The 17565-nt window shown below is 44.0% G+C and overlaps 2 protein-coding genes across 2 annotated transcripts; one reads left to right on the top strand and one right to left on the bottom strand.

The window, feature by feature from the left end:
* The first annotated feature begins 9800 nt into the window (after positions 1–9800).
* LOC123424712 (alpha-galactosidase 3-like) lies at positions 9801–14923 on the top strand. The gene is made up of 15 exons (XM_045108380.1): positions 9801–10186; positions 10323–10381; positions 10650–10706; positions 10801–10835; positions 11446–11549; positions 11660–11732; positions 11911–11969; positions 12069–12134; positions 12224–12307; positions 12396–12460; positions 12557–12639; positions 13174–13264; positions 13804–13862; positions 13973–14113; positions 14648–14923. Exons 1-15 carry the CDS (start codon positions 9978–9980, stop codon positions 14756–14758), a joined length of 1296 nt encoding a protein of 431 aa, XP_044964315.1. The 5' UTR covers positions 9801–9977; the 3' UTR covers positions 14759–14923.
* Positions 14924–15021: 98 nt separating this feature from the next.
* LOC123424711 (F-box/FBD/LRR-repeat protein At5g53840-like) lies at positions 15022–17150 on the bottom strand. The gene has a single exon (XM_045108378.1). The coding sequence runs from the start codon at positions 16681–16683 to the stop codon at positions 15046–15048; it is 1638 nt and encodes a 545-aa protein (XP_044964313.1). The 5' UTR covers positions 16684–17150; the 3' UTR covers positions 15022–15045.
* Positions 17151–17565: the final 415 nt, after the last annotated feature.

The following is a 17565-nucleotide window of genomic DNA, read 5'->3' as shown; positions in this document are numbered from 1 at the left end:
TGTGTGGTCCGATGAGCATAGAGGCACGCGGCGGATATCGTTATTTTCTCACCTTCACTGACGATTTGAGTAGATATGGTTATGTCTACTTAATGAAGCACAAGTCTGAAACATTTGAAAAGTTCAAGCAATTTCAGAGTGAAGTTGAAAATCATCGTAACAAGAAGATCAAGTTCCTACGGTCTGATCGTGGGGGTGAATATCTGAGTTTCGAGTTTGGTGCTCACTTAAGACAATGTGGAATTGTTTCACAGTTGACACCGCCTGGAACACCATAGCGTAATGGTGTGTCCGAATGTCGTAATCGTACTTTATTAGAGATGGTGCGATCTATGATGTCTCTTACTGATTTGTCGTTATCGTTTTGGGGTTATGCATTAGAAACAGCTGCATTCACTTTAAATAGGGCACCATCAAAATCCGTTGAGACGACACCATATGAACTGTGGTATGGCAAAAGGCCAAAGTTGTCGTTTCTTAAAGTTTGGGGATGTGATGCTTATGTCAAAAAGCTTCAGCCTGAAAAGCTGGAACCCAAAGCGGAAAAGTGCGTCTTCATAGGTTACCCAAAAGAGACAATTGGGTACACCTTCTATCTCAAATCCGAGGGCAAAGTGTTTGTTGCTAAAAACGGAGCTTTTCTCGAGAAGGAGTTTCTCTCGAGAGAATTGAGTGGGAGGAAGATAGAACTTGACGAGGTTGTCGAACCTCTCATCCCTCTGGATGGTGGTGCAGGGCAAGGGGAAACCTCTGTCGTTGCGACGCCGGTTGAGGAGGAAGTTAATGATGACGATCATGAAACTCCGGTTCAAGTTTCTGTCGAACCACGCAGGTCGAAGAGACCACATGCTGCTCCAGAGTGGTACGGTAATCCTGTCTTATCAATCATGTTGTTGGACAACAATGAACCTGCAAATTATGAAGAAGCAATGGTGGGCCCAGATTCCAACAAATGGCTAGAAGTCATGAAGTCCGAGATAGGATCCATGTATGAGAACAAAGTGTGAACTTTGGAGGTACTGCCTGAGGGCCGCAAGGCTATTCAGAACAAATGGATCTTTAAGAGGAAGACGGACGCTGACGGCAATGTGACCGTTTATAAAGCTCGACTTGTGGCAAAGGGTTTTTCACAAGTTCAAGGAGTTGACTACGATGAGACATTCTCACCCGTAGTGATGCTTAAGTCCGTCAGAATCATGTTAGCAATAGCTGCATTTTTCGATTATGAAATCTGGCAGATGGATGTCAAAACGGCGTTCCTCAACGGTTTCCTTAAGGAAGAATTGTATATGATGCAACCCGAAGGTTTTGTCGATCCTAAGAATGCTAACAAGGTTTGCAAGCTCCAGCGATCCATTTATGGACTGGTGCAAGCATCTCGGAGTTGGAACAAACGCTTTGATGAGGTGATCAAAGCATTTGGGTTTATACAAGTGGTTGGAGAATCTTGTATTTACAAGAAAGTGAGTGGGAGCTCTGTGGCGTTTCTAATATTATATGTGGATGACATATTGTTGATTGGAAACAACGTGGAGTTTTTGGAAAGCATAAAGGATTACTTGAATAAAAGTTTCTCTACGAAGGACCTACGAGAAGCTGCTTACATTCTAGGCATTAAGATCTATAGGGATAGATCAAAACGCCTGATAGGATTTTCACAAAGCACATACCTTGATAAAGTTTTGAAGAGGTTCAAAATGGAACAGTCCAAGAAGGGGTTCTTGCCAGTTTTACAAGGTACGAGATTGAGTAAGACTCAGTGCCCAACAACTGATGAGGATAGAGAGCATATGCGCTCCGTCCCCTATGCTGCAGCCATAGGCTCTATCATGTATGCAATGCTGTGCACTAGACCGGACGTTAGCCTGGCCATAAGTATGGCAGGTAGGTTCCAAAGTAATCCAGGAGTGGATCACTGGACGGCGGTCAAGAATATCCTGAAGTACCTGAAAAGGACTAAGGAGATGTTTCTCGTGTATAGAGGTGACGAAGAGCTCGTCGTAAAAGGTTACGTCGATGCAAGCTTTGACACAGATTCGGACGACTCTAAGTCGCAAACCGGATACGTATTTATTCTTAATGGGGGTGCGGTAAGCTGGTGCAGTTCCAAGCAAAGCGTCGTAGCAGATTCTACATGTGAAGCGGAGTACATGGCTGCCTCGGAGGCGGCTAAGGAGGGTGTCTGGATGAAGCAATTCATGACGGATCTTGGAGTGGTGCCAAGCGCACTGAATCCAATAACCTTGTTCTGTGACAACACGGGTGCCATTACCATAGCAAAGGAACCACGGTTTCACAAGAAGTCCAAACACATCAAACGACGCTTCAACCTCATCCGCGACTACGTCGAAGGGGAGGACGTAAATATATGCAAAGTGCACACGGATCTGAATGTAGCAGACCCGCTGACTAAACCTCTTCCACGGGCAAAGCATGATCAACACCAGAACTGTATGGGTGTTAGATTTATTACAATGTAATTCGCATGATGATGTGAGGGCTAGATTATTGACTCTAGTGCAAGTGGGAGACTGTTGGAATTATGCCCTAGAGGCAACAATAAATATAGTTATTATTATAATTCCTGTATCAAGATAATCGTTTATTATCCATGCTATAATTGTATTGAATGAAGACTCATTTACATGTGTGGATACATAGACAAAACACTGTCCCTAGCAAGCCTCTAGTTGGCTAGCCAGTTGATCAAAGATAGTGAGTGTCTTCTGATTATGAACAAGGCGTTGTTGCTTGATAACTGGATCACGTCATTAGGAGAATCACGTGATGGACTAGACCCAAACTAATAGACGTAGCATGTTGATCGTGTCATTTTGTTGCTACTGTTTCCTGCGTGTCAAGTATTTGTTCCTATGACCATGAGATCATATAACTCACTAACACCGGAGGAATACTTTGTGTGTATCAAACGTCGCAACGTAACTGGGTGACTATAAAGATGCTCTATAGGTATCTCCGAAGGTGTTCGTTGAGTTAGTATGGATCAAGACTGGGATTTGTCACTCCGTGTGACGGAGAGGTATCTCGGGGCCCACTCGGTAATACAACATCACACACAAGCCTTGCAAGCAATGTGACTTAGTGTAAGTTACGGGATCTTGTATTACGGAACGAGTAAAGAGACTTGCCGGTAAACGATATTGAAATAGGTATGCGGATACTGACGATCGAATCTCGGGCAAGTAACATACCGAAGGACAAAGGGAATGACATACGGGATTATATGAATCCTTGGCACAGAGGTTCAAACGATAAGATCTTCGTAGAATATGTAGGATCCAATATGGGCATCCAGGTCCCGCTATTGGATATTGACCGAGGAGTCTCTCGGCTCATGTCTACATAGTTCTCGAACCCGCGGGGTCTGCACACTTAAGGTTCGACGTTGTTTTATGCGTATTTGAGTTATATGGTTGGTTACCGAATGTTGTTCGGAGTCCCGGATGAGATCACGGACGTCACGAGGGTTTCCGGAATGGTCCGGAAACGAAGATTGATATATAGGATGACCTCATTTGATTACCGGAAGGTTTTCGGAGTTACCGGGAATGACGAATGGGTTCCGGGAGTTCACCGGGGGGGGCAACCCACCCCGGGGAAGCCCATAGGCCTTGAGGGTGGCGCACCAGCCCTTAGTGGGCTGGTGGGACAGCCCAAAAGGGCCCTATGTGCATTGGAAGAAAAAACAAAGAGAAAAAAAGGGGAGGTGGGAAAGGAAAGAGGGACTCCACCCAGCAAACCAAGTAGGACTCGGTTTGGGGGGGAGTCCTTCCCCCCTTTGGCTCGGCCGACCCCCTTGGGGCTCCTTGAGCCCCAAGGCAAGGCCCCCCCTCTCCCACCTATATATACGGAGGTTTTAGGGCTGATTTGAGACGACTTTTCCACGGCAGCCCGACCACATACCTCCACGGTTTTTCCTCTAGATCGCGTTTCTGCGGAGCTCGGGCGGAGCCCTGCTGAGACAAGGTCATCACCAACCTCCGGAGCACCGTCACGCTGCCGGAGAACTCTTCTACCTCTCCGTCTCTCTTGCTGGATCAAGAAGGCCGAGATCATCGTCGAGCTGTACGTGTGCTGAACGCAGAGGTGCCGTCCGTTCGGTACTAGATCGTGGGACTGATCTTCGGATTGTTCGCGGGGCGGATCGAGGGACGTGAGGATGTTCCACTACATCAACCGCGTTCACTAACGCTTCTGCTGTACGGTCTACAAGGGTACGTAGATCACACATCCCCTCTCGTAGATGGACATCACCATGATAGGTCTTCGTGCGCGTAGGAAATTTTTTGTTTCCCTTGCGATGTTCCCCAACAACCACGACACGATTGATTGAGGAGGAGAGGTCCCGGAATGAGGCGGGTCAACGACCCCTGTACGAGATTTTTTTGGTTAGTTTTTTTTCACATTAGCCAAATCATGTGTGTAATGTCTATTTCATTACTAACTAATACGACCCACTCTTCAGGGTCTGTGCGAGAAGAGCGGTCAAGTCCCTCCGTCGATGCCTGTCTTCTCTTCGATTTGCATGGTGAGTTTCATTATAAACTAGTATTAATAATTGAGTGTCATCATGCTAACTGAGACATTGCAAAATATCTATTCTGCAGAATAACTCCCGAGCGGCATCGCACGACCCTTCTCCACGTGTTTCTCCTCCTTGATGACCACTACGGTAAGTTTCTCTTCTCATCTTTCATATTCTCCTTGCCTTAATTTCCCCAACAATGACATAGTTAGCCCATTTAGCTCCAAAAAGACATAATTAGCCCATTTAGCTCCAAAATGCCATAATAACCTCAAAATGGCATAAGAACCTTGGTTAGCTCATTAATATTATATACTTAGCTTGTTTTCCTCTAAAATGACATAATTAGCCCATTTAGCTCCAAAAAGACATAGTTAGCTAATTTAGCTCCAAGAAGAGGAGAAGAAATAGGAAAAATGAAAAGAAAGAAGAAGAAGAAGAGAAGAAGGAGAAGGAGGAGGAGGAGGAGGAGAAGGCCAAGGACCTTCTAGTCCTTCTCCTCCTTCTTCTTGATTTCTTCTTCTTCTCCTCCTCCTCCTCTTTCTTCTCGTCTTTCATATTATCCTTGCTTTAATTTCCCCAACAATGACATAATTAGCCCATTTAGCTCCAAAATGCCATAATAACCTCAAAATGGCGTAAGAACCTTGGTTAGCTCATGAATATTATATACTTAGCTTGTTTTCCTCTAAATGGGATAATTAGCCCATTTAGCTCCAAAAAGACATAATTAGGTAATTTAGCTCCAACAAGAGGAGAAGAGGAGAAGAAATAGGAAAAATGAAAAGAAAGAAGAAGAATAAGAAGAAGAGAAGAAGGAGAAGGAGGAGGAGGAGAAGGCCAAGGACCTTCTAGTCCTTCTCCTCCTCCTCCTTCTCCTCCTTCTTCTTGATTTCTTCTTGATTTCTTCTTCTTCTCCTCCTCCTCCTCTTTCTTCTCCTCTTTCATATTATCCTTGCTTTAATTTCCCCAACAATGACATAATTAGCCCATTTAGCTCCAAAATGCCATAATAAGCTCAAAATGGCATAAGAACCTTGGTTAGCTCATGAATATTATATTCTTAGCTTGTTTTCATCTAAAATGGCACAATTAGCCCATATAGCTCCAAAAAGACATAATTAGGTAATTTAGCTCCAACAAGAGGAGAAGAGGAGAAGAAATAGGAAAAATGAAAAGAAAGAAGAAGAAGAAGAAGAAGAAGAGAAGAAGGAGAAGGAGGAGGAGGAGGAGGAGAAGGCCAAGGACCTTCTAGGCCTTCTCCTCCTTCTTCTTGATTTCTTCTTCTTCTTCTCCTCCTCCTCTTTCTTCTCCTCTTTCATATTATCCTTGCTTTAATTTCCCCAACAATGACATAATTAACCCATTTAGCTCCAAAATGCCATAATAAGCTAAAAATGGCATAAGAACCTTGGTTAGCTCATGAATATTATATTCTTAGCTTGTTTTCCGCTAAAATGACATAATTAGCGCAAAAACATCATATTTTGTTCTTCTTCTGACTTTCTTTTTCACATTTTTGCAGATTGGATATACTACATGCATGGAAGCTGGCATTCATGGAGTTGAACAATGTCGATGGATGAACTTTATATGTATATCATCTAGTTTTCATTTGAGTTGATGAACAATGTCGAACTATATGTATATGTATATATGGATAAACAGTGCAATATTTTGTATGTTGGTTCTTTCGATATATGTACATTGATTTATATGTATATCATATATGTGTGGTGATTTATATATATGTGTTGGCAAGTATATGTGTGGTGAACTATATATCATATATGTGTGGTGAATTATATAAATGTGCTGTCAAATATATATATATATATGCTGTGAAATAATATAAAACAAAAAACAGGTACTATATGGGCTCTTTGCCGTCTGCCAGCTGATGGCAAAGACCTGTGCCATCAGCTGGCAGACGACAAAGGTGCCACATGGCACCTAGCTGTGCATCCTGGGGTGTCTATATAGGCTCTTTGCCGTCCGCTTTGGAAAGAAAAATGGCAAAGAAGAGGGCACAGAGGAGGGAGGAGGAGGCAGACGGCAAAGAGTGGAGGGGGGGGGAGGAGGAGGAGGCAGACGGTAAAGAAGAGGGGGGGAGGCAGACGGCAAAGAAGAGGGGGAGGCAGACGGCAAAGCCTCCGTTAACCCCTAACGGATGCAACACCTGTCGGCTGTCGTCTCGAGCACTTTGCCGACTGCTCCTATGAAAAGCTGACGACAAAGCTCTTTGCCGTCCGCTTTGGGGAGACAGACGACAAAGAAGGTACGAAGCCGTCGTAGGCTGACGCAGAAATTTTGCCGGTCGTGAGATTCTTTGCCGTCTGTGGTATTCTCTTTGCCGTCCGGGATTTACTCTTTGCCGTCTGTGATGGCAGACGACAAAGAAGCTGATTCATGCAGTGATGCTTGCTGTTGGATACTGCATGTGTACATTATCAATCCTCCTCAATTCGTGACAAACAAGATAAATGGTGTGCATGTGTACATTATTTTCTGCAGCCTGTCCCGAACACTGGAAATGGTGTCAACGGCTTCACGCTTGACCCTTCCCTTGGGCAGTTCATAATGACTCATCCAGGCATCGAGGTGGGAGGATGGGTGCAAAAGAAGAATCTATTTTTTCATGAAATATAGTAGAATCTGTTATAGACCATAACATGGAACCTTTTATGAGTACAATTTTCTGAATACATTACAGTTTTCAGTTTTCACAACCTGTAACAATTAGCCTTGGATGTTTTGTGTTATCCTACGTTGAATATGTGACTCCAAATGTTAATACATGATTTGTTTTTAATGTATGCCCATTTACTCATGCGGGAAAATGAAGACGGTCTTGAACTGTCGAAGGCATGCAGCTAATGGTGATTTATTTTTCTTCTCTTTACTAAGATCTTAGGCCACAAGACCATGGATCTTAAGGTCGCTGATCACTGGCTCAGCCGTGCCTTCTATTGCTCTCAAGAATTACACACATGGGGTCCGTTTCCTGGTTATATTTGAAATATTGCACATGATCTATTTTTCATGTATATTGTATACGCCACAATGTTCTTCTTCATGTATATTGTATGCGGCACAATGTTCTTCTTTGTTTTGATTTTGTCTTCTCTTTTGAAGAAAATGTTCCTCACTTTCCTGCTTACGATAAATATAAATGCCTGTGAACTATTAGGAATTATTTTCTTTGTATCAGCACAAATTATTTTCAGTTCTCAGGTTAGGCCTTGCCTGCAATGATTGCATTGTGTTGAATTAGTGCTTAATTATTTGGTATAGTAAGAAGAGAAAGTGTTATGAAGTCCAACAATTGCTTTGGCTGCTGGTTTTATTTCTACCATTCCCCAACACTGTACTTTTTTTTTGCACCTAAATACTAGGTTCCTGGCTCGGAATAGTTTCACAATGGTGACAAAGAATGAATTGATTTCCTTTTTCTATGATCGTGGAATCATGAGTTCATGACATATAATGTATTATTATGTTCATACCTTCAAGGTGGATTATAACATGATGTACCTTGTCATTTAATTTTCTTTCATGTTCATGCAAACATTCCTTTGAGAATATTGAATTTTTCACCCTAACTGAATTTTTCTCGAGCTATCGAACCACCCCCCTCACCTAAAAATTTGACCTAAAAAGGACATTGTATATCCCTATGCATGTGTCAATTTTCATTTCGTTTGTACAGTTGAAGATGGGGTACTAGCAATGGAGACGCACATGGGGGCTGAGAGGGAGGGAATGAAAGAAAAATGTTCATGTTTATAGCTAAGTGGTGAAAAACTAAAGATATATTATGTTCGGATGCATTCAACAAATAGAATAAGTGACGCACACATACTAAGGTTATTGGGCCGCAAGCGAGAAGATATTGTAAGCTTGGTGGTTGTTAAGTTGTAGTTGGAAATTTAATGTGGGCACTAGCACTACTTATCTATCTATATATCATAACTCGGTCAGCAAGTGTGACACGATGGAACGACTAAAAACTCACGCTTAGGAGAATAGGAGGATCCAGACGTGGACGAGAAAGCAAGTGAGAGTGAGACCGCAATGTTTTGGAGTGGTGTGAGTGCTATAGGTGACTGGGAAATATAACATCCGCGGTGGGCGATGGTATAGAAGATCGGGTAGGAAGGCACGATAGAGAAGGCTAAAGATGGAACAATAGACAAGAGCTCATCATTATTTTATTTTATTTTATTTTGTGAGGAAGAGCTTATCATTATTACGCTTAGCGTGGCAGCAACAACATGATAGAACAGAGACAAAGCAGTCTGACGTACGTTAACAACAAGCGATTGAGCAAAGGAGGTCGTGAGCGCATATTTCAAGATGATATTATCTCAACATATTCATAAGCCACGTACAACATGCACATTATAAATTATAATAATATTTCATATAAATTTTTTAACTCTAAGTTTGTTTCTCCGTGGCAACGCACGGGCATGAAGCTAGTATGAGGATAATATGAGGACTCGCGGACGTGCCTGGACACGTCCGGTAAGCCCGACACGTAAAACGTGACCTCACCTCGGATCACCTTTTCTTATTATTTATTCAATTTTTTTTCTCTCTTCTTCTTCACCAACCATATGTATGTGACCGAACATATGAAAAAATATATATAAAAAATACGGTTACACGAATGAAAAAAATAAAAGTTTAAAACAAACACGCCTGATCACTGGCCGATCATGTCCGCGAACGTTTGAGAACCGGATTTGCAAGTTCCTTTGGAAGGCGGAGAATAACACATGACAGAATGACAACATCGATATAGTGGTAGGTAGCCACGTCACTGTCCAGGTATTATTGTCTTGCACATCAAATGGATAATGCACGGGTGGCGTGTCGTGTCATTTTCCTTTCATCTTAATTCTCAAGCCAAGATAACATAATCATCTTAGGACCAGCGGTACACGCCTTGCTGATCGAAATTACAGAGAGCAAACGTGTGATTGCATGGCTGGCATATCGTGTATATCAAAGTTTATTTTTCAGACTTAATATTGATACTCATATTTTTTTAAAAATTTATTATATATTTTTCAACTATGTGCATTGTGTGAGAAAATACATTTACATCAAATACGAAGACGTTTACGACAATTTTATTAATTTCAAAATAATGCGTCGGATCAGTATCTGAGAGATGTTCATATAGGTAGTAGATATGATGTGCCTTCAACGGATAAAGCACGTGTCGGGGCTAGGGGACGGCGGGCCGGCCTTCTGAGCGCTTGACTGATTGGTGGATGTGGGCCCGTCATTTTTTTCTTTTTTCTTTCACGAGGCTTTCCCCGCGACGACACCAGGCGCCGTCGGCACAGGCCAGCTGCCTCGAGCTCGGCGGAAGGAAAGGGGGCGGCGCGCGCGAGAAGCATCGAGACGAAGCGGAGAGAGAATGGGGGCGCCGCTCTGCCGCCTCCCGCTCCTCCTGCTCCTCCTCCTCCTGCTCCTCTCGCCGCAGGGGACGAGGTGGCCGTCGGTGGCCACGGCGGCGGCGAGGCGCATCGCGCCGCTCCCCACCGCCGCGCTGCGCCGCCTCTACGAGACCTCCAACTACGGCATGCTGCAGCTCAACAACGGCCTCGCCCTCGCGCCCCAGATGGGGTAAATTCCACAGCTTTCTCCTTGCTCTGCCGCCGCTCTGGCTCGCGCTTTGGTTACTCTGTTCCGTCTGTTGGGGGCGGAGGGGTTCGCCCTCGGAAATTTCAGAGATTAATCGCCGTGTGGGCGCCGCGCGCAGGTGGAACAGCTGGAATTTCTTCGCCTGCAACATCACCGAGACGCTCATCCGCGAGACAGGTTCGGCCCGCGGGATCCCTGAATATGATATAATCCTCGTTGAGACCGCGCGCGATTCCCCATTATCACCAGGGCACATTTCTGATCTCCTGGTTGCCGCAAGCGCAAAAGACATACATACGGTAGGATAGAACAGGTCCAACAGTGTCAGATGTCTCGTGCGTGCTTGCCAGTAAAAGGGTCCAGTGCGTTCTCGTCCAGGCTCCAGAGCCCAGAGTAGAGTAGAGTTTACTCAGTCGAAAGTTCCGTAACCCTGTTCTTGAAACAGCTGATGCATTGGTCTCTACGGGGTTGGCTGATTTGGGATACAACTACGTAAACATCGGTACATTACTTCGCTTGACACCAGTGTCTTTTATTGGGCTACACGAAGTATTTTGTGTGTTGTCTCTGAGCTATATTCGGTCCTTCCTTTTCAGATGACTGTTGGTCATATGTGAAACGAGGAAATAAGGTAATAAGTTTCTTTTTAGCTAATATAAATAACGTAATAGGTGCATTATACTTTTCCTAACTGTATTTTCCTTTTACGTGGAGTATGATGTTAAAGCTTGAATTAGTCTGATCAGAACATTAATTTTCTCTGCGGTCTCTATATGTTCTATTTTGCGCACATTCATAGAAACCTGAGAGTTTTTCTTGTGTTCATGATAATTGGACTCCAAATTCTGAAGAGAAAAAGCATCTACAGTGGCCCTACCTACGTTTACTTTGAAAATGTATTCACTAAAAACATATCAGGAATGATGTTCTATACCTTGCTCACCAGTTTGGTTTCAATAGCTCTGTTTTTTGTCTTTATTTTTCTAGAGCATTGTTTCTGTGAAGTTACTGTATTGTCGCATGCCCTCCTGGGGATCCATTCAGTTGCTAGTAAACGAATGTTTTTCATCAAAAAATAACTAAGTCTTTCCATTGCACTCTACCTGAGGCATTATGATTACTATTTTTGCATACCCAAAGAAATCTATTTATGTCAATGCATTAAACTCGTTTATGTTACTAAAAATGCATCTTGAGTGCATCTGCACATTTTTTAATAAATTACTTCCTGTAATATGTAGGATCAATTGCTACCTGATCCAAAGACTTTCCCTTCTGGAATCAAATCACTTGCGGATTATGTGCACGGAAAAGGTCTAAAACTTGGCATCTACTCTGACGCTGGGTAAGTAGTCTAGCTATAGATGATTTAACTTGCTAGCTTTTATGGTTCTTAATGTATCATAGTCAAGAATAATTCAAATAACAAAAAGTGTAACAAGTAAAAGCTTTCAGGGTATTTACTTGTCAAGTTCGACCAGGATCGCTCCATCACGAAAATGACGATGCTGCCCTTTTTGCTTCATGGGTATGAGCTACAAGCAACCACAGAATCAGTGATGCATAAAGAGTTACTGCACAACATTGCAATGAACATTCTAAGAACATCTTTTCCGAGTCTTTCTATCTTAACCTATTCTGCGCTACTACTGAACATGCAAATATAATTTTACTAATACATGAATCCGAAAAATATTTTTGTCCAGGGTGTTGACTATCTAAAGTACGACAACTGTTACAATCTGGGAATACCGCCAAAGGAAAGGTTAGGTCACACGTCTTTCATTTGCCTCGATCGCAGGCTTTACAGACAGCTAGCCTCAATATATGGAGCTAAATTTGTTCCATGATGTCATAATCTCAGATATCCTCCAATGCGTGATGCTCTAAATTCAACTGGGCGCCAGATATTCTACTCCCTATGTGAATGGTATGCAGTTAACACTGGGAAATAAATAGCAGTTGTATGTTGTGTTCAACCTCCAACCTTGTTGAATTTGGACATGTATTCTCTCTTAGGGGCCAGGATGATCCAGCTTTATGGGCCGGAAAAGTTGGAAACAGTTGGCGTACAACAGATGACATACAGGATACATGGAAAAGGTGATTCATGATCTTCCTGAAACAAAAGAATATGCCAGTCTGCTGACGTGCTGTGAAATTGACTTGTCCGTTTTCTGTTTTCAACAAGCATGACTGACATTGCTGATAAGAACAACAAGTGGGCATCATATGCTGGACCCGGTGGATGGAATGGTAACTATGTTTGTCAAGAATACAAGCTTTCCTGATGTTGTAAGAGACACTAAAATAAAAGAGTACGATGTTACTAAACAAACTCATTTTTGGCAGACCCAGACATGCTGGAAGTTGGAAATGGTGGCATGACCTTTGCAGAGTACCGTGCACATTTCAGCATCTGGGCACTCATGAAGGTAAGAGTTTTGCCAAGCGCATCAGTAGTCACTACAATTGTGCCAATGTCTTATTGCCTCGCTGCATCGACTCCTTCAAATTTGTAGATTATGTTGTTTTTGGACCCATGAGCAAACTAAGAGTTTATGAAAATAAAAGCTCATTTTCCTTCTATGAAATTGTGTCTTGGCTCATGGATTTCAAATTTCGGATATTGCTGCAGAGAAATATGTAGAACTGCAGATGCGCATAATTTATTTGGATATCAGCAGCACCAAAATATAAGACGTTTTTGCAGTTTAAATTGAACTGCAAAAACGTCTTATATTTTGGTACAGAGGTAGTACAAAAAGTTTGTCTGCATTCATTCTGGATTACTTAGTATTACAGCAGTGTTGGATTCTAGAATCATCTCGTGAGTGCCAGACAAATTTTTTTACAATCAGTTTGTATATGCATAATGCAAATAAAACATAAACTGATTGGCGGCACATTATCTGCTATTTTCATTTTGTTGCACTGACTGGAAAATCCCCTTCTGGTTCATGTTTCAGGCACCTCTCTTAATTGGTTGTGATGTCAGAAATATGACTTCACAAACAATTGAAATATTGAGCAACAAAGAAGTAATTCAAGTAAACCAAGGTATTACTCAGAATCTTGTCTTCGTATGTATCTCTCTAATATGTCCTCGTGTCGAAACTGCAATGCAGTTTTTTCTATCGCTATCGCTTTTTCATGACATTGAAAGCGAGCTTTCTTGGTGACGCAAAACAACCATGCACTGAAAAAATGTTGTCATCTTAGCTGCTCTTTAGAAGTCAGTTTGCTCTAACTAATGTAGATATTTTCTTCGGAGTTGTTTGAACCACTTGATGGATCTAAGATGAAGATTTTGTTTATTTTCGAGTTATGTTTTGTGTTTGATTGACTTGTGAGCATTGAGCTGGCTAGTTGCCATTTCTTTATTCCTCTCGGAGACGCGATATATTATGCTGAACTAACATTATATGCTGTTAACACCCGTTCTGTTTTTTGGGGGTTGTTTTTAATGTGCCTGATTGTGTTTCTTCTGCTATATAATATTTCTGGCATGTTGTTCTATTCACATAGTAAGAACCATTTGTATGTGTGCTATTGTAACTATGCAATTGATTACATTAATTGTGTTTCTTTTTCTTCAGATCCTCTCGGAGTCCAAGGAAGAAGAATTTTGGGTCAAGGAAAAGGTGGATGCCGTGAGGTGATTCAGCTGCTCCATATGGGAACAACTATTATAAGTCGCATAGCTTCATTCCGTTCCGTGCATCAACGCATCCCTATGCCAAACTCATAGTATGTCAAATTTTGCAGGTGTGGGCTGGCCCCCTCTCTGGCAACCGTTTGGCCGTTGCTTTATGGAATCGTTGTTCAGAGACTGTTAATATCACGATGACATTGCCTGCTGTAGGCCTTGATGGTTCGTCTGCCTATTCTGTTAGAGATCTGTGGAAGGTGAGTTACATAAGATTTCATTGCTATCAGGTGGTTTAATTCACTTGTCCCTCTGAAATAAAGGTACCTGGAGAAACGTAGCTTATAGCGTATCATTATTAGATTCCAGATAAAATGGGACTACGAATCCTTTACCCCTTTCTCTGATGGGGGTTGGTTTAGTTGCTATAAGATCCCTTTACCCCTTTCTCTGATGGGGGTTGGTTTAGTTCTTATAAGATCCAAAGGGAGCTCTTGAAGTTTCATAATAAAAAACACCATCAGAGTTCAACTATAGCCCAATTTAAGGCCTGTTCGGAATCTCTCCACTCCGCAGAGTTGTGGAGTTGGGTATGAGCCGCTCTGTCAAAATGAGCTATACGCTGCTCCGCTCCGGGAGCGGAGTGGACGGAGCGGAGAGAAACCGAACAGTCCTTTAGTCTGGGAGAATAGAAACAATGTGACCAAGTAGCTTTTCTCACCTGGCTTCCAGTCCTAAACTTAAACTTACTGTTAACAGTGTTGACCACCTGCTAAATTTGCCATTTTCTCCAGCATGAGACTCTATCGGCGAACGTGGTAGGAACTTTTGGAGCCCAAGTCGATATGCACGACTGCAAGATGTACATTTTCACACCCGCTGTCGGTTTTTCTACAAGTCGGTGATAGAAAAAGGTCAAAGCCACGCCACGCACTATATCAGCATGCCTGGAAACAAACTTTGGTCAATCATCCAACTTCCAGGTCACATGGTATATATATGTATCAGCCTGTTTTCGTCAAAATACTCGATCAATCATATATCCAGCATGATGCAAAATTTACTCTCAATTTGTACATCTCTTTCTGGGAGGCTCTATATGGGTGGACTATGACCAATAAATTAATTAATCATCAGTTATTCAATGGGAAATATAGGGCATAGAATGTTTTCTCATTATTACAGGCGCATCCTAATGGTAGCCTGACAGTTCCTTAGGCTTAGGGTCTATCACAGGGTTAGCTAGCTGGTACACCCGAAACCCGGCAGCGTCCGGCAGGTTCCTGGCCTGGAACGCATCGGCTCTCCATCCCGCCACCTTGTGGCGGAGGTGGTCCGACCAAAACTGGCTGCCATCGTCGAGGTGCATCTCCTGGAGCACCATGGCATTCTCCACGAGGAACTTGGCCAGCCGCACCTGGAAGCAGTTGACCTCCTTGGCTTTGAACTGCAGCGTTACCTTCCGCAGGGTCGTCTCCAGGCAGCTGAACTTGCTGTTTGTCAGGAGCCCTGAGACGCCATCGAGCTGCACCGCGTTGCGATGCGCCGAGGACATGCACGCTAGCCTCTCGAACCGGTCCATGGATTCGCCGAAGGGGCCTCCGTCGTGTTCCTTGGCGTCATACCAGTAGTCATACGCCATCTCCAGCCTGAGCCTCAGCTCGGACATGGCCGGGCAGGAGGCGAGCAGCCTCGCCACGGTCACCGCTGTGCTACTGTCACTGTCCTTGCATTTGCCGTGCACTTGGAGGAGCTTGAGGTTTGGGAACGTGGGCAGGATGGCCCCACCGGCCAGGATGCCTTCGATGTGGTCCAGGCGCAGCTTGAGCGCCCTCGTGCTGGAGAAGCTGGTGAGCATGCGCGACGTGGGCTCGTACTGGTGGACGCGGGGATCGCGGCGGGTGGCGTCGAGGTCGACGCGTGCCAGCGCCGGCGCGGGCGATGCGAGCGAGAGCTTGATAGGGTACCCACTGTAGCGGAAGGAGCGCAGGCTTGGCATGTCGAGCTCGATACCCGTGTTGGCGGGATCGTCGAGCTCGCCCCAGGCGAGATAAGGTGTCTCGAGCACCAGGGCGGTGACCGTCGGAGAGCGGAGGCGCAGGCGCAGGCTGAAAGCTTCATGCATGTAAATCGCCTTCTTCTTGGAGCCAGGTGGCTCCGGCGACATCTGACGAAGGTTCACCAGCGCGAGGCTGGTCAGCGACGGCGCGTCGTCGACCAGGGCCTGGAGATTCCCCTCCAAGGCGAAGCAGTGGCGCAGCGTGAGGTCCGTGAGGCACGGGAAGGCCAGGCGCGCCGACGGCGGCGGCGCCTTGAGGTTGCAGTGCTCGAGCTCCAGCACCCGGAGCGTGGCGGCGAACGGCAGGGAGCCCAGCGGCGGGCTGTACATCTCGTCGCACTGGTTTTGCTCCTTGGCGGCGATGCGGAGCCCTTCCAGCCCGGCCGCCGCGGGGTCGGCGAGGATGCCGGCGGCGACCCGGACTTCTTCTTTTGGTTCGGGGTCGCTGTACCATCTCTTGAGGGGACGGTAGGCGCCTTCCGTCAGGAAGAGCGTGAGCCTCTTGAGGGTCGTCGTCCCGCGACGGCGGCGGTAGGCGGCGAGGGCGGCCATGGCGTCGCGGAAGAAGACGTCGAAGCAGCCGTAGCGATCTTGGGCGGAGTAGTGTCTGCTGTCCAGGTTGAGGACGCCCGTGCGGCGCCACAGCGGACGCCATCGGCGCGAGAGGACGGCGCTGGTCGCGGCCTCCTTGGCCGGCGCGAAGGACAGGATGTGCTGAAGAAGATTGTCGGGGAGGGCGGAGAGACGGGCGGCGTCGGCGGCGGCGGCCATCGTGGACGCGGACGTGCTAGGTTTTTTGACAGCAGGAGTATATATTACAGTGGAAAAAGTCCAAAACAAACCTTGAACTTGTACATATAACCTAAATTAAACCCTGAACTCAGCACTCCAAATTCTTGGACGCGCTTTATATTAAACCTTAAAGAATGTTTGGGTGGGATTTGCTGATGTGGCAGGTCATATCGGGCCGACCCATTAGACCAGTCCCTCGCACGCTCGCTTTGCAATGGTTTTCGTTTTTTAAAACATGTCTATTTTTTTAGTGTGCAGTACATTTAACACGCACATAAATATTTTTCATGCACTTTCGAATTTTTCAAATATATTGTGTATAATTTTGAAAATACATGTTTTCAACCTTTGTCGAATAGATAATAATGTTTTACCAAATACACGTTTAACATTTTCTAAACGAAAGTGAAGATTTTCAAAACTATATGAGCATTTTTTATATTGTTTAGAAAGTGCCAACATCTTAAAAAATTCAAAAAATGTGCACACTTTAAAATTTATTATGTTCTCAAAAGTTCTTAATTTTTTAAAAAGTATTCAACATATTTATCACACGTTTGTTTAGGTTTCAGAAGTTGCTCAGGTTTCAAAATTTGTTCCTATTTATTGGAAAAAATGTTTATGTTTCAAGAAGTGTTCACGTTTTCCAAATTGATTCTGCTTTCAGAAAGTATTTGGCTTTAAAATATTGTTCAGGTTTCAAATTTCTTGATATTTTTTGAAAAAAAGCATGTTTCAAAATGTGTTGATATTTTCAAAATTGATTCTTTTTGCAAAAAGGTGTGTTTTTAAAAAAATTATTAAGAATTTTCGAAAGTATTCACACTATCATTTTTTCGAAGATTTCAGAATTAGTATATA

The sequence above is a fragment of the Hordeum vulgare genome, chromosome 2H (assembly GCF_904849725.1).
Source record: "Hordeum vulgare subsp. vulgare chromosome 2H, MorexV3_pseudomolecules_assembly, whole genome shotgun sequence".
In the NCBI taxonomy this organism is placed as follows: Eukaryota; Viridiplantae; Streptophyta; class Magnoliopsida; order Poales; family Poaceae; genus Hordeum; species Hordeum vulgare.
The sequence above is the reverse complement of the archived record's forward strand: the minus strand, read 5'-3'. Positions and strand labels throughout refer to the sequence as shown.

Excerpts from the sequence above, each read along its gene's own strand:
- LOC123424711 (XM_045108378.1), bottom strand. The coding sequence starts at position 16,683 with ATGGCCGCCGCCGCCGACGCCGCCCGTCTCTCCGCCCTCCCCGACAAT.
- LOC123424712 (XM_045108380.1), top strand. The coding sequence starts at position 9,978 with ATGGGGGCGCCGCTCTGCCGCCTCCCGCTCCTCCTGCTCCTCCTCCTC. Across the intron at positions 10,707-10,800 it reads ATACAACTACGTAAACATCG|ATGACTGTTGGTCATATGTG; the intron begins GTACATTACTTC and ends CTTCCTTTTCAG. Across the intron at positions 14,114-14,647 it reads CTGTTAGAGATCTGTGGAAG|CATGAGACTCTATCGGCGAA; the intron begins GTGAGTTACATA and ends CATTTTCTCCAG.